Genomic DNA, 12,578 nt, shown 5'->3' with positions numbered 1-12,578 from the left:
TGCAGTACATTCAGAATGCTGCTGCTTGAGTGCTGACTAGAACCTTTTCAACTGAAAGTATTTTAACTGCACTCTTTAATTTTATGGAATGATTTTAGGGTGATTTTGTTTCATGGAATTATTTTACCCTCTTTTCCTGTAAAGCACTTTGAATACCTTGTGTACGACTTGGGCTCTATAAGTAAACTTGACTTTGTCAAAATAAGTATTGTGAAACATTTACTTTGTGCATTTGAAAATGCACTGGATTTGTCAATTCCAATATTTTATGAATAAATAGGGATTGTGCGTTCTCTATAAACTGTTTGATACCAATTACTTTTTGGTAGCATTATCAGTTTCTCAATTAAGGTGGATTTTTCCCTCTACAGTAGTGGTATTTGATCTCATTAGGTTATAATGCATTGTCTAATTCTGTGTCCAGTCTGTTTAACCAATACTTAATTTGTTCTTATTGTTTCATGATCTGTTATTGTTTATTCCATTTTAATTCTTAAGGCTTCAAAAACAGGAATCCATATGGCATTGAAAGGACTTTATTTGTCAAATATGGTACATGTTAGAAAAGAAATGATAATCCAGTATCATGTAATGTGTTGCATTCGTGGATATGCTCGCTGGCTTGATTGTTGATTTGCATGTGAACAGTTCTACAGCATGATCAGAAAGACAATTCACAATGCAGTGGCGGTGGAACAGGAGTTTGCGTCAACTGAAGAGCCATCTAGTTTGTTGACTGACAGTTATGGGAAGTGCACAGTTTTTCCAAATCTGTGAAGAAAGGAGAAATCATTAAGAAGTGGATCCACTTGCGTACCATAATTCTATATTGTCGAACACGACAAACCTAAAGCGGTGTCACTGCACTGCCTCAGAGAGTTCATGGCATTCATGTACTGTACTCCCAAGAACTGCTCATAACTGGACCCAGCAGGAAGTTCTTGGAGACACTTTGTAGAGTCCTTGAAGAGAAGGTTCTGTCCCCCCTCCGAATTGAACATTTTGAAAGTGGCAGCGCTGCCATAACCAAACTTGGCCTAGAAAAAAAAATCAAAAGTATTAAAATGTAGTCTCACTGAAAAAACTGCAGCATTGTCTGTTTTACATTATAACACTAGATTTAATTTGGTTTTATAGATCCCTAAAAATAACCAAACCACCAGTTACACTATGGACAATGTTAATTATTCGTTTTATTGCTGTGCGTTATTTTTTTTCTTGTGAAATTACTGTTTTTTCCCCCGGTAACAGCAGTGCAACGGTGACTGTTATGTCTTGAGGGCTCTACTAAACCATATTTAGAAGGTCATAAATTGGTTCTTTTAAGCATAATGACAATAGGTTTGCTATATTCGTAAGAAAATATTCCTGACCTGCTGGTCCTGGAGTACGCGGACAACATCATTGCGGGTCTCTGGACGGGTCACAACAGCATGTGCTGGGGTGGCTGCCAGGTGACAATCTTGAAACTGTGTGACTGGAACGGACTGCTTCCCGGGGCAGATTAGTTCATAATCGCTGCTGGAGATAGTGCTAGCCCATTTTGGACCATTTCCTGCAAGACGGGAAGAGGCAGGCAGGTGTTTCATGTTAAAACTAAAAACAAAAAAAACAACCATCAGGCTCTTACCATCACTGTTTTCTTGAACAGTTGTGTGTTTAATGAAGGCGACATCACCAGCACCATCAACAAGACATCTAAAATGAAAGGAGGCGATTGAGTTTTGACTTGACAAATCAAGAACTTTGATCAAATTTAGAATTGGAACTTGTCATGTCATGACACAAGCGGATGATGCTGGAAACAGAGTGCAGGCAGGATTGCAAGGATTAGTGTGTAAAGCACTTGATGTGCGCTTCTAATCCCATCTTCCACACTGCCACTTTCATATTACGCAAATTATCATTCACAGTAGCGATAGCTCAGTCAGACAGGTGCCCTCTTTCCACAAAATGGCTTTTCTGTAAAATAAATATCCTTACATTTAAAATCACATGATACCCCTATTAGTCAATTCATTTTTAGAATATACCAAGGGACAATTAAAAATAGAAGTTTTGCTGCAAAACTGCCCCCGGACCACTCTTTGGACACCCCCTGCTGTAATGCACCATCCTACCTAAAGGCCCCAGCATAGCCGTAGTATTTCTCCTCAGAACTGGCTTTGCACTTGAACTCGTCAGCCACACTTTTGCCACTGCCGGCACACTGAGAACAGAACGGGGAGTCGGCCGGTGCTCCAGGGGCACAGCCGCTACTGAAGAACTTGCCTGAGGGAGAAGGGGGAGGGGGGTGGGGGGCACATGGAATACATGAAATACTTGATGCAACGCATTACTAATAGTATGAGGAAAGATTGAGAATTGTGACACTGCATCAATGTTCAATTAAATTTGAGTCACATGGTGTGTTCAAGGACTGCATCGCCAGCAGAAGACTTATTCGTGAAAGCATAAATTTACTCATGCGTGCAAAATTAGGGTGCTTTAACAGTCAAACAAATGTTTTTGTATGAGCCCATTAGTCACAGCACTATGTTGAAGGCCAGCTCTCATTTCAAATCTTTTTTTTTTTTTTTAAACCTTTTTTGAGCCACAAATTAATATCCATTTAAATCAAAGATGGCTGCCAATTTGCATCTACCACCAAACATTCAGTGTGGGCAGCACTGGAGGCAAGGTCAGTAAAGTGCCTTGCCCAGGGGCACAGTGACTGAGCGAGGAGCGAACACCCGACCCTCCGGTTTCTGGACCGGAGCCACTGGAGCATATTCCCAATGCAAAATGGCAGATCATTGCATGTTTACATGACTGAAATGAAATGAGTACTTACTGAAGTCACAGTCACCAGTCTGTCTGTGGATTTCACCCATGGGGATGTTCCAACCAGCTGTTCGTCCATAGCCAGTGTGGCAGGACTTCTTCCCTCTCAGGTTTTCCCAGGTCACTCCTGAGCCCTTCTTGACCACAGCAACGGCAAAGTAGGAGGAAGATGAGGCTACATTGAGACCATAAAAAAGAAAAATGGGATTAGGAGAGTGAAAATGCTGTATATTAATGATATAATTCTTGCATATGAAGGGGTTCACATTAGTTCACATTTTAGTCCAGCTGTCTTCAGTAGTCATGAGCTACAAGCAGAACAAAAATGCTTACCTCCAGCTTTGTTGCACATTTCTGGAGAGAGAAAAAAAAAATTATATAAAATAGAATTGGCAATATACAGTATTTGTGTAAGACAACTCCTCTCTGAAACCGCTGTACATAAAATTTGACAAAAGATGCAATCCCGTGTATGGGGTGACTATAGGGGTGTTATTTCATCTCTACAGGGCTCATGTTCAATCATATGTAGAAGTCAAAGTTTTTCTATTCGCCAACTAGGAAATTATTGCATTTATTACCTTTGAATCCTATATTAAGGAAATTCAATTCACGGGGTCGCATTTGGAACCAATTAACAGCTATAAAACGAGGGATGACTATTCCAAACAATTTTAGAACCACCAATAGGGGCACTACAATGTCCTACCTTCATCGTACTGCTCCACCATGGCTGGAACCAGACCGCACTTTCCAGCTGTGTACACCTCTCCTCCGTCAATCGCCATCGCATCAGCCTCTTTGCGCTATAATGAAAAATTAAAAAAGTAACACTAGAAAAAAAATTAAAAGGAACCTAGTGACACTGGATTTTTACCATGATCATTTTCAAGCATGCTTCAACTGTGGCGCCTTCCTGGCAAACAATTTTGTTGTCTTCATCCGCCAAAGGATGAAAACTCCATTTGTCACATTTGCTTGTTGCAGCGGCACCCACAGCACACCATGTGATGGCGCCGGAAGTGTCTGCCATACTGACCTCTGAAAGGTCAAGGAACAAAAAAAAAAAAAAAGAAGTTAGTGCTCGCCTCTTAATGTTAGCGTGTATGCCGTTATTACCTTTTGTCAGCGAGCGCACTGTGCCGGTGTACGTGGCACCCAAATACATGAAGGAGTTTGTGTTGGCAGGCAGCTGGACAAGGTTCACAGTAGAATCTTTAAACATCAGGTTCTTGGCAGGCGCGTATGCCTCAGAGGAGAACAGATTGAAGTCCTCTTTCTTTAAAATTAAGTAAAAAAAGAAAAAGAATCCTGACATTACTAAAAGGTTGCTGAACAAGACCATCTGAAATTGGAAGCTTTAAATCACACAGACCATAAATAATGGAATTTGAATAAGATCTGGACACTAAAATATTACTATACAGAGGAATGATACCAAACAAATGATTGTTCAATATAGGGGCCGAGTGGTTAGCATGTAGGCCACAAAGTCAGAACATCTGGGTTGGAATCTCCGCATGGTCATCTCTGTGTGGAGTTTGCATGTGTGGGTTTTCTCCGGGTACTCTGGTTTCCTCCCACATTCCAAAAACATGCTAGGTTAATTGGAGACTCCAAATTGTCCATAGGTATGAATGTGAGTGAATGGTTGTTTGTCTATATGTGCCCTGTGATTGGCTGGCAACCAGTCCAGGCTGTACCCCACCTCTCGCCTGAAGTCAGCTGGGATAGGCTCCAGCATACCCCCGTGAGTATTAAGCGGCACATGTATATAGAAGATGGATGGAAAGAAACTAGACATTTATGCTTGAGTTACATGATCATATACATGGCTCAAATAGTGCAAAGGATTGAATTTCCTAAAAATTATGATAACATGGATTAAAAAAAAAAAAAAAAAAAGAATAGACATCTTACCCGCACTGCGGTGAGGCTTCTCCAGATCAAGTCAGCCAGCTCTGGGTCCTTGCGGGTGACAATGGCGTGAGCTGGTACTCTGGCCAGGTGACATGTTTTGAAACTGTCTATGGGCGCCCTGGTGTTGTCAAGGCACAGCAGCTCATAGTTGGCCTTTTCACTATCTGCAAATAAGACACAGTACTCCATCTATATATCCAGTATATTGATTCTTAATTTAGGGGAAAAAAAAAGATTAACTTTCACTTTGTTTTGAAATGTCAAATCTGTCAAAACTTACCTGGCACAGTCAGATGTTTCACAAAAGCCACATCTCCGGCATCTTCGACCAAGCACCTAGTAAGAGACAATTATTTTGTTCATGGCCATATAATGCAGAATCATGGTTGAAGAGAGATGATTGCAAACTGACTGGAAGGCACCACTGTAGTCATAGAAAGGCTCTTTGTGAGACCGCGAACAGTCTCCCTTGCAGCCTTTACACAGGGCGGCGTACGACGCTCCTGGGGCGCAGCTTTTAGAGAAGAAGCTAGCCACCGCTGCAAAGATAAAAAAAAAAAATAGAGGCTATGGGATCCAAAAAGACATGTAATATCTTGCACTTTGGTGCAGTTGGCTTAGCGTTCACACTGGGATTTTTGTCATGGGACCAAAGGTTCTGTAATTAATACAAATATGTATGCATGAAGTACTTGTTTGGGCAGCCAAAGACACATCTGAAGCAGTCTGTCCTCTTGTTTGGGGCACACTAAAGTGCGGCTATTGTGTTCAAACTTGACCAAAGGGACTATACAAGCAGAGTAAACACACCAGAGTTCCTTTTAACCGAACCAAACGAGTGAACACACGTTTTGCAAAGGTCCACATCTGTTAGTCTATCATGTACAAGATGGCCTAACATGCCACTCACCCTCCTCAATTGATTTGTCCTCAATGCCACGCCACTTCAGTATATCCATCGACACCAGCGTTCCAATGGGAATGTTCCAGCCGGCAGATTTTCCAAAACCGGTGTGGCAGGATCGCTTCTGTTCCAAGTCTCTGATACCAAATCCGGCGCCCTTCTTAACCACAGCCACAGCGTAGTAACAGCTCTCCGATGCTGAACAAAAGAGAAGTTGGTAAAACCATACATCGAAAATATTTCCATATAGCCGCCGTCTAATGAAAATAGTCACAGACAAAGTTGATAAAAAGCAGCAGAATTATCTTACTGGGGCCATAGTTTTCAGCAATAATGGGATGCAGTTTGTAGTTCTTCAGCCCAGCGGTGTAGATGTCTCCTCCATCCAATGTGATTGCATCGGCATTACCAGCCTGTCAGAGAACCCTGATGTTTAGCTAAACTGCTATTTTTGTATCAGATTCCTGAAAACAGTACAGCATTACTGTCACACTCTTTGACTAGTGCTTTTGCAGTAGCGCCTTATAGACAGCGGAGTACTCCTGTGTTTTGTGTTTGCAATTCACAATATAAGGAGAGAAGATGAAGTATGCCATCATTTCAAGAATGTGCCCCTTCATCAATTTGGGACAGTCCTCTTCTGTCAAAATTTGCGCCCTCTGGAGCCAAGTACGCAGTATACATATTTATGATAATATTAAGTCTACGGAAGTGGGCTCGGTGAAACAGAGCTCAAGTACACTCTAAAAAGTAATTCAGAGTATCTGTTGACACCACTTGATTTTATACATGAATGCAATGTAAAAAATGTCATTAATTGATTTAGATAAACTTTCTAAGTTGCTAACTTTATTTTTTAAGTTATGTTCAAACAATAATGTTGGCTATTACATGAACTTAATTTAGAATGTCATATACGCTCAAATGTTATTGTTGGTAAGCTTAAAACAAAATTAAAGTTGCCATGACTTAATAAAATTAGCTTGGTAACATAACACACACACACACACACACACACATACATATATATATATTAAGTTACTGCTACTTAAAACGTGTGTGCATTGTTATTATAATTAAGTAGACAACAAATTAAACTACTTTGAATAAAATGATTAAGTCAGTTGACTTAACATATTTCTTTGAGTTATGAACTTAAAAACTTGTCCCTATGACAACAATTATTCAGTAAGCATTACTTAAAATAAGCTTTGAGTGAAGATGAAAAGCTAATTTGTGCAATGCAATATTGTTTGTTGGTTCAAAGCAATTTCAAATTAAGTTGTCACAACTAAGAAAGACTAATGGAAACTGTTGCGTTGAGGCTAAACGTTTATTTTTTGAGTGTAGCCGCCATTTTCCCCAGACGTCAGGACATTAGTGCTGAATTGATTGACACTCGGTGAGTAAACTTTTTAACATGCACACCCCCGCGACCCTCGTGAGGATAAGCGGTAGAAAATAAATGAGTGAATGTATACTGCATTGTGCGCAATGACAACTCACATGAATAGCAATGATGCAATCCAGTGAGTTGGTCTTCTTCACGCAGGAGAACACCGGCGCCTTGGCTGCGAGGTCCAAACATTTCTGGTACTCTTTGTCGGACTTGACGCACCACCTCACGTGGTCCGTGTCAGCTGGGGCTGACCATACTGCAGCTGCCCATGGAGACGCATGGAGAAGAGAAACTCATCAAGCATGCACAACAACGTGTGTTTGTCTACATTGCAGCCAGGAGATTGGCAGATTACCCAGGCAGGAGAGCAGGAGAAAGAGGAGGTGCTTCATGGTGGAAGGTCTCCAGGTCAGCAGAATGAGCTGCAGCCAGTGCGGCCTTTTATAGCAAAACTCTGGAGTTTAAAAAAAAAAAAGATGCATAATTTGCTCAAATTTCCCAACTTAGTGTGTGCGTGTGCCTTTGTGTGCTTAGTACACAAAATGTCCTCGTGATGGAAATTCACAATCTTTGACCCCAAATGATATATTTATTATATTTCTCTATCAAAATTTCACATTCTAATTCCTTGGCATGATCAATGGCCCTTTGTCCTAAAGACAACATTTTATTTATTTATTCATTTACTCATTTCTTTCTTCTTAATTTATTTCAGACATGCATACTATGTTACATTAATGTTTCTCACATATACACTTACAATATCTATTTATATACTTACATATATGTACACACATATACATACACACACATATATACATGCAGCATACATACACATAGTCATACATATACATACACACATATATATACATACATATATATACACAAATACATGCATACACAACACCTCATTACTACACATGTCTGAAAATTTGATTACATAGATTTTTTTGTTTGTTTGATTGGAGCCTTTTTCCAATGAATGCAATAGTTAAATTAATTAATTAACAGCTATTTTGATTAAAAAAATAATAATCATAATTGATTGATACTGCAGTACTGCATTTGATTACATTTATTTTTTAATTGATTGATTGGAGACTTAATCGTGCCACAATCAATACAATGTATTCGTTATGTCATTGCTACATTAAACCAGCTAATTAGATGAATTACTCTATTGATCTCTTTTGATGGAAATCGATGTGATCAAATGGGTTTTCATGACTGAATAAATATTTCAACTGTCTTATATGAATCCTTTATTTGTATGTGTTAAGTGTTATTGAGTAGCTTTGATAATTGCTACAACAACAAATCATAATTAAAAAAAATTTATCCAATTTGTCATGTGAAGAGCGCTTGTTTGACTGCTACCAATGATTTTTCCTCCCTGTCATATCAGTGTGTTTACCGAGTCAACATTACCCAAGAAAAGAGCAAAAGGGTGAAGTTGCTTTATAAATTGAACTAATAACACTTCCCTTTTTCTAAAATATCACAATGATGCTGCCTGCAGCACTGGAATATTTTGCTCTGTAATTCCAATAATATGCACCACTTAACCCGGATGAAATAGTAATTGACTTCCTTATCGAGGACAGCGGTGTCATTTCAATAATTTTTTTAAAATGGATTAGAGGCAATCATCTCTATGCTCGGAGGCTTTTCATCACTGAATTAGCCTCCTTAAAATATCATTGTTTTATTCTATTTGGTGTGTTCAGCCATGACATGACACCCGTAGACCTGTACACCATGTTGAGATCTTGGACATGTGCAGTCTTTGCTTCTATCTTTTAGATCTGTCTGTGCAAGCACTGACAAAAAACTTGGTCACTTATCTTTGATCCAGTCTTGGGCTGTCACATCAATCTTGTTTTGGGTCTTTTCAGCAGACAGCATGTGTAATATTGCTTTTTTTTGCTTTTCATACTGAATTATAAATCGGATCTATGACAATATGACTAGTTTTAATCCATGTTGTTTTGTTTGTCTATTGTAGAGCAGGGGTGTCCAAAGTGCGGCCCGGAAGCCATTTGTGGCTTACGACACATTTTAGAAATAAAAATTAAAACCCAAAAATTGGCAAAAGCCAAAATACAAAGAGAAGCTGAAATATTGGTGCTAATAATAAAACAATGCTTTGTCTTTGTATTTTTGAGAAAATACACCATAAATATTCATTATACATTTATTTTATCTACATGTTTAGATTACTATTGTTTGCATTGTGACATAAATATTACTCCTACATTTATTTTATCTATATAATTAGCTCGATAGAAATGCTAGCAATGCTAACATGCTAACATTAGCATGCAAACATAGCATAATAGTACCAAATGTTTATACGTGTCTATGAAAATGTCTAAAAATGCTACTATGCTAATGTTAGCAATGCAAACGTTAGCATGTTAACATGATAGGTCTTTATATAAGTGTCTATGAAAATTGAAAAAAAAATGCTAGTAATGCTCACATGCTAACTAGCATGCTAACACCAAGCATGATAGCACAATATACCGGAAAGGCTAAATGTCCCAAATGAATTGAGGATTTTACCTTTGGAACAGTCTGAATTGGTTGTGAATTGTAAAAGTAGTTAAAAGTCTTTAGATGAAAGACATTTTGCATTCCGAAAAATGATGAATGTCAAGTAACGTGAGAATTCTTGGTTTGTGGACGATTGCATGAATGTCCATATTATTATTTATTATTATTAGTTGAATGCTTTGATGTTGGGATGGTCTGAATCGGTTGAGAAATATGGAAGTAGGTACAGCTCTTTAGATCAAAGGCATTTTGAGTTACGGATTTCGGAAAACCCCCAAAATTTCATCAGTTGTTCCATATCCCTTTTCCAACAATTCCAGGAAATTTCATCCAAATCCATTCAAAACCTTAAAGTTACATAAAAGTTATATAAACATAACATTCATTCATTCATTCATTTTCTACCGCTTTTCCTCACGAAGGTCGCGGGGGGACATAACATAACAGATATCAAATATCAAAAATCAAAGCACAACCCTGCATCACTTCTTCTTCAGTATGCAACCCCCAGTGAAAAAAGTTTGGACCCCCTGTTCTATAGATTTAGAGACGACATTAAAAAGTCACAACAACAAAACTAGTTTATGGGTGGTACAGCCTCTTTATCTGTATTTGTGTAAGTAGCTCCTCAACACTCACTGTAACTTTCTAGCCAAAAGTTGGTACACACCTTTAGGGTCCTGACAAGCACTTGTCAAATTTGAGCAAGATCATTTGAAAAACATGGCTGCCATCAAGCTGAGCAACTGTCTATAATTCAGTGAGGAAATCGTTATTACTTCAATGCTTTCTACAACATTTTGAGCATAACCCATAGGGGCGCCTTGATGGCCATTTATTTCTAAGCCACGCCTCAACTTTGGAGTGCTTTCATCCCATCCCAGAATAGATACTGAACAGGTTATCAAACCAGACACCAAACGTGGTAGCAATGTTCCAATGTTGAGCAAACCTGAACCTTGTGCAAAAGAATCAGCGGGGCTGGACCCCCGCTAAAGATTAACTTCCATTGACATCATTCAGAGAACCAGCCAAAAAGCAAAAAGACACGCCGGGGTCAACCCTCTGCTTATGCAACGGACAACCCGTGGACCCGGTCTTGAGGGTTCCGGACTCTCTTTCCTGACCTTTCAAGTTCATTTAATGCGACATTATTACTTATTGGAGTTCTGAACGGCAACATTGCTTGATTTTGGTTTTCATTTTAACAGCAGCAGCTCAGAAGTTTGCAATGCCAACAGAAGATTGATTTAGAGGTGACCAGTGATTGTGTAAACAGTCCGTACGTGATGATGTGACACACTCGCTTGACTCCTGCTGTGTCATCATTGTCTCAGTAACGTTGTGTTTGAATTACGTGTTGATTAACGTTGTACATTCATACAGGACGTGTGTGTCTTTAAGCAGGCGACCAAAGGTCTTAAAGAGCCTAATAAAACATGTTGAGTAACCTCTGAGAAACCTATCTTAATGTGTCACTTTCATTCGGAGGAGCCATAGTTTAAATGTATTGAAATGAGAAGGTATTTTTGAGTAAAATGAGAGTATCTTTTGAGGTGCATGGCCTAGGGTCCTGGTTTTCGGACTGCCAAATATTGTTACCTTACTTAAAAGGTCCCCTATTGTACAAGTGACTTTTGAATGATCTTCTAGCAGTAATATATGCCTTCCCTGAGCACCAAACCATCATCTCCCTCATTTTTTCATTGAAGAGGCGCTCATACTTTTTGAACTCTTCTTCCTCAGGGAAATACCAACTCTGACCTGTCCCTAGTTTGAGGAGCCCACCACGCGAAAAAAATAAAAAAAAAACAGGCTTTCCTACACATCTTAAAATACAGCTCTGCCAACAACACTTTCAATACAGTATCCATCCATTCATTTTCTTTACCGATTATCCTCACTAGGTTTGCAGGGTGTGCTGGAGCCTATCCTAGCTGACTTGGGGCGAGAGGTGGGGTACACCTTGGACTGGTCGCCAGGCATTCATTCTCTACCGCTTTTTCCTCACGAGGGTTGCGGGGGGTTGCTGGAGCCTATCCCAGCTGTCTTCGGGCGAGAGGCAGGGTACACCCTGGACTGGTCGCCAGCCAATCACAGGGCACATATAGACAAACAACCATTCACACTTACATTCATACCTATGGACAATTTGGAGTCACCAATTAACCTGGCATGTTTTTGGAATGTGGGAGGAAACTGGAGTACCCGGAGAAAACCCACGCACGCACGGGGAGAACATGCAAACTCCACACAGAGATGGCCGAGGGTGGAATTGAACCCTGGTCTCCTAGCTGTGAGGTCTGCGCGCTAACCACTAGACCGGGTCGCCAGGCAATGATGGGCAATACTGTATCGTGAGACTTATTTGAAATTGTCGAAAAATACTATTAGAGTTTGTCCATGTTATGTATTATTTATGATGACGCTGGCTGGTGATGTCTTAGTTAGCACATTTGGCCTCCAGCACCCTTTGTTCCACTACACACACAAACCTTATGAACTGTTATATCTCCACAGCAAGGGGGAGTGAGCCTTCTATTTGTACAGCTGCGAGTGCTCTTTAGCACTTAGGAACAGGAATGAATAATAAACCTGCACAAGAAATTATTGATCAAAATCACTAGAAAGCTATGTGCACAAATGCATCATTTGCTTCTGTCAAGTGTAGTTTGATTGCTTGGAACAACAAAGAAGAACGAAGAGGAATTAAGGAATATTGCACATCTTTCAAAAATTTCAAAAAAAAGGTCAAAAATTTATTTTAAGGGTCATTAGTGCTTTTTAGAGACACTTCTGCCCCCTAGTGTCCTTATGAGGACTTGTATAAAACTGACAGAGTGATGGCGTCAACGTTTCATTTCAGGAAGTGGCAGAATTCATTCAGCTGACCAAAAATTTAACAGCATAGCCTAAAAAAACTCTAAACCTCCCTAAAATAGAAATAAAAATGTCAAAAAAGGAGGGACAAGCTGC

At 39.5% G+C, this 12,578-nt stretch overlaps 1 protein-coding gene across 1 annotated transcript; it reads right to left on the bottom strand.

Annotated features, from left to right (window-relative positions):
• Positions 1 to 520: 520 nt before the first annotated feature.
• Positions 521 to 7,464, bottom strand: tfa (transferrin-a). Its single transcript, XM_058068422.2, has 17 exons — positions 7,402 to 7,464; positions 7,154 to 7,308; positions 5,958 to 6,060; positions 5,654 to 5,845; positions 5,156 to 5,282; positions 5,024 to 5,079; positions 4,744 to 4,907; positions 3,943 to 4,102; positions 3,701 to 3,864; positions 3,533 to 3,629; positions 3,157 to 3,177; positions 2,834 to 2,998; positions 2,121 to 2,271; positions 1,631 to 1,698; positions 1,374 to 1,555; positions 848 to 1,037; positions 521 to 771 (listed from the first exon to the last, which is right to left on the bottom strand). The coding sequence occupies exons 1-17, from the start codon at positions 7,436 to 7,438 to the stop codon at positions 725 to 727; spliced, it is 2,079 nt and encodes a 692-aa protein (XP_057924405.2). The 5' UTR covers positions 7,439 to 7,464; the 3' UTR covers positions 521 to 724.
• Between the last annotated feature and the right edge of the window lie 5,114 nt (positions 7,465 to 12,578).

The sequence above is a fragment of the Doryrhamphus excisus genome, linkage group LG6 (assembly GCF_037039965.1).
Source record: "Doryrhamphus excisus strain RoL-2023G ecotype Guam linkage group LG6, RoL_Dexc_Guam_v1.1, whole genome shotgun sequence".
In the NCBI taxonomy this organism is placed as follows: domain Eukaryota; kingdom Metazoa; phylum Chordata; class Actinopteri; order Syngnathiformes; family Syngnathidae; genus Doryrhamphus; species Doryrhamphus excisus.
Note: the sequence above shows the minus strand (reverse complement) of the source record. Positions and strands in the feature narration are given on the sequence as shown.

What these genes read in the sequence shown, in the direction of transcription:
- tfa (XM_058068422.2), bottom strand. Translation starts at nt 7,438, where the DNA reads ATGAAGCACCTCCTCTTTCTCCTGCTCTCCTGCCTGG. An exon ending in TCTCCTGCTCTCCTGCCTGG is followed by an intron (nt 7,309 to 7,401) that starts GTAATCTGCCAA and finishes CTCCATGGGCAG; the next exon opens with CTGCAGTATGGTCAGCCCCA. An exon ending in AGTGCGCTCGCTGACAAAAG is followed by an intron (nt 3,865 to 3,942) that starts GTAATAACGGCA and finishes TTGACCTTTCAG; the next exon opens with AGGTCAGTATGGCAGACACT.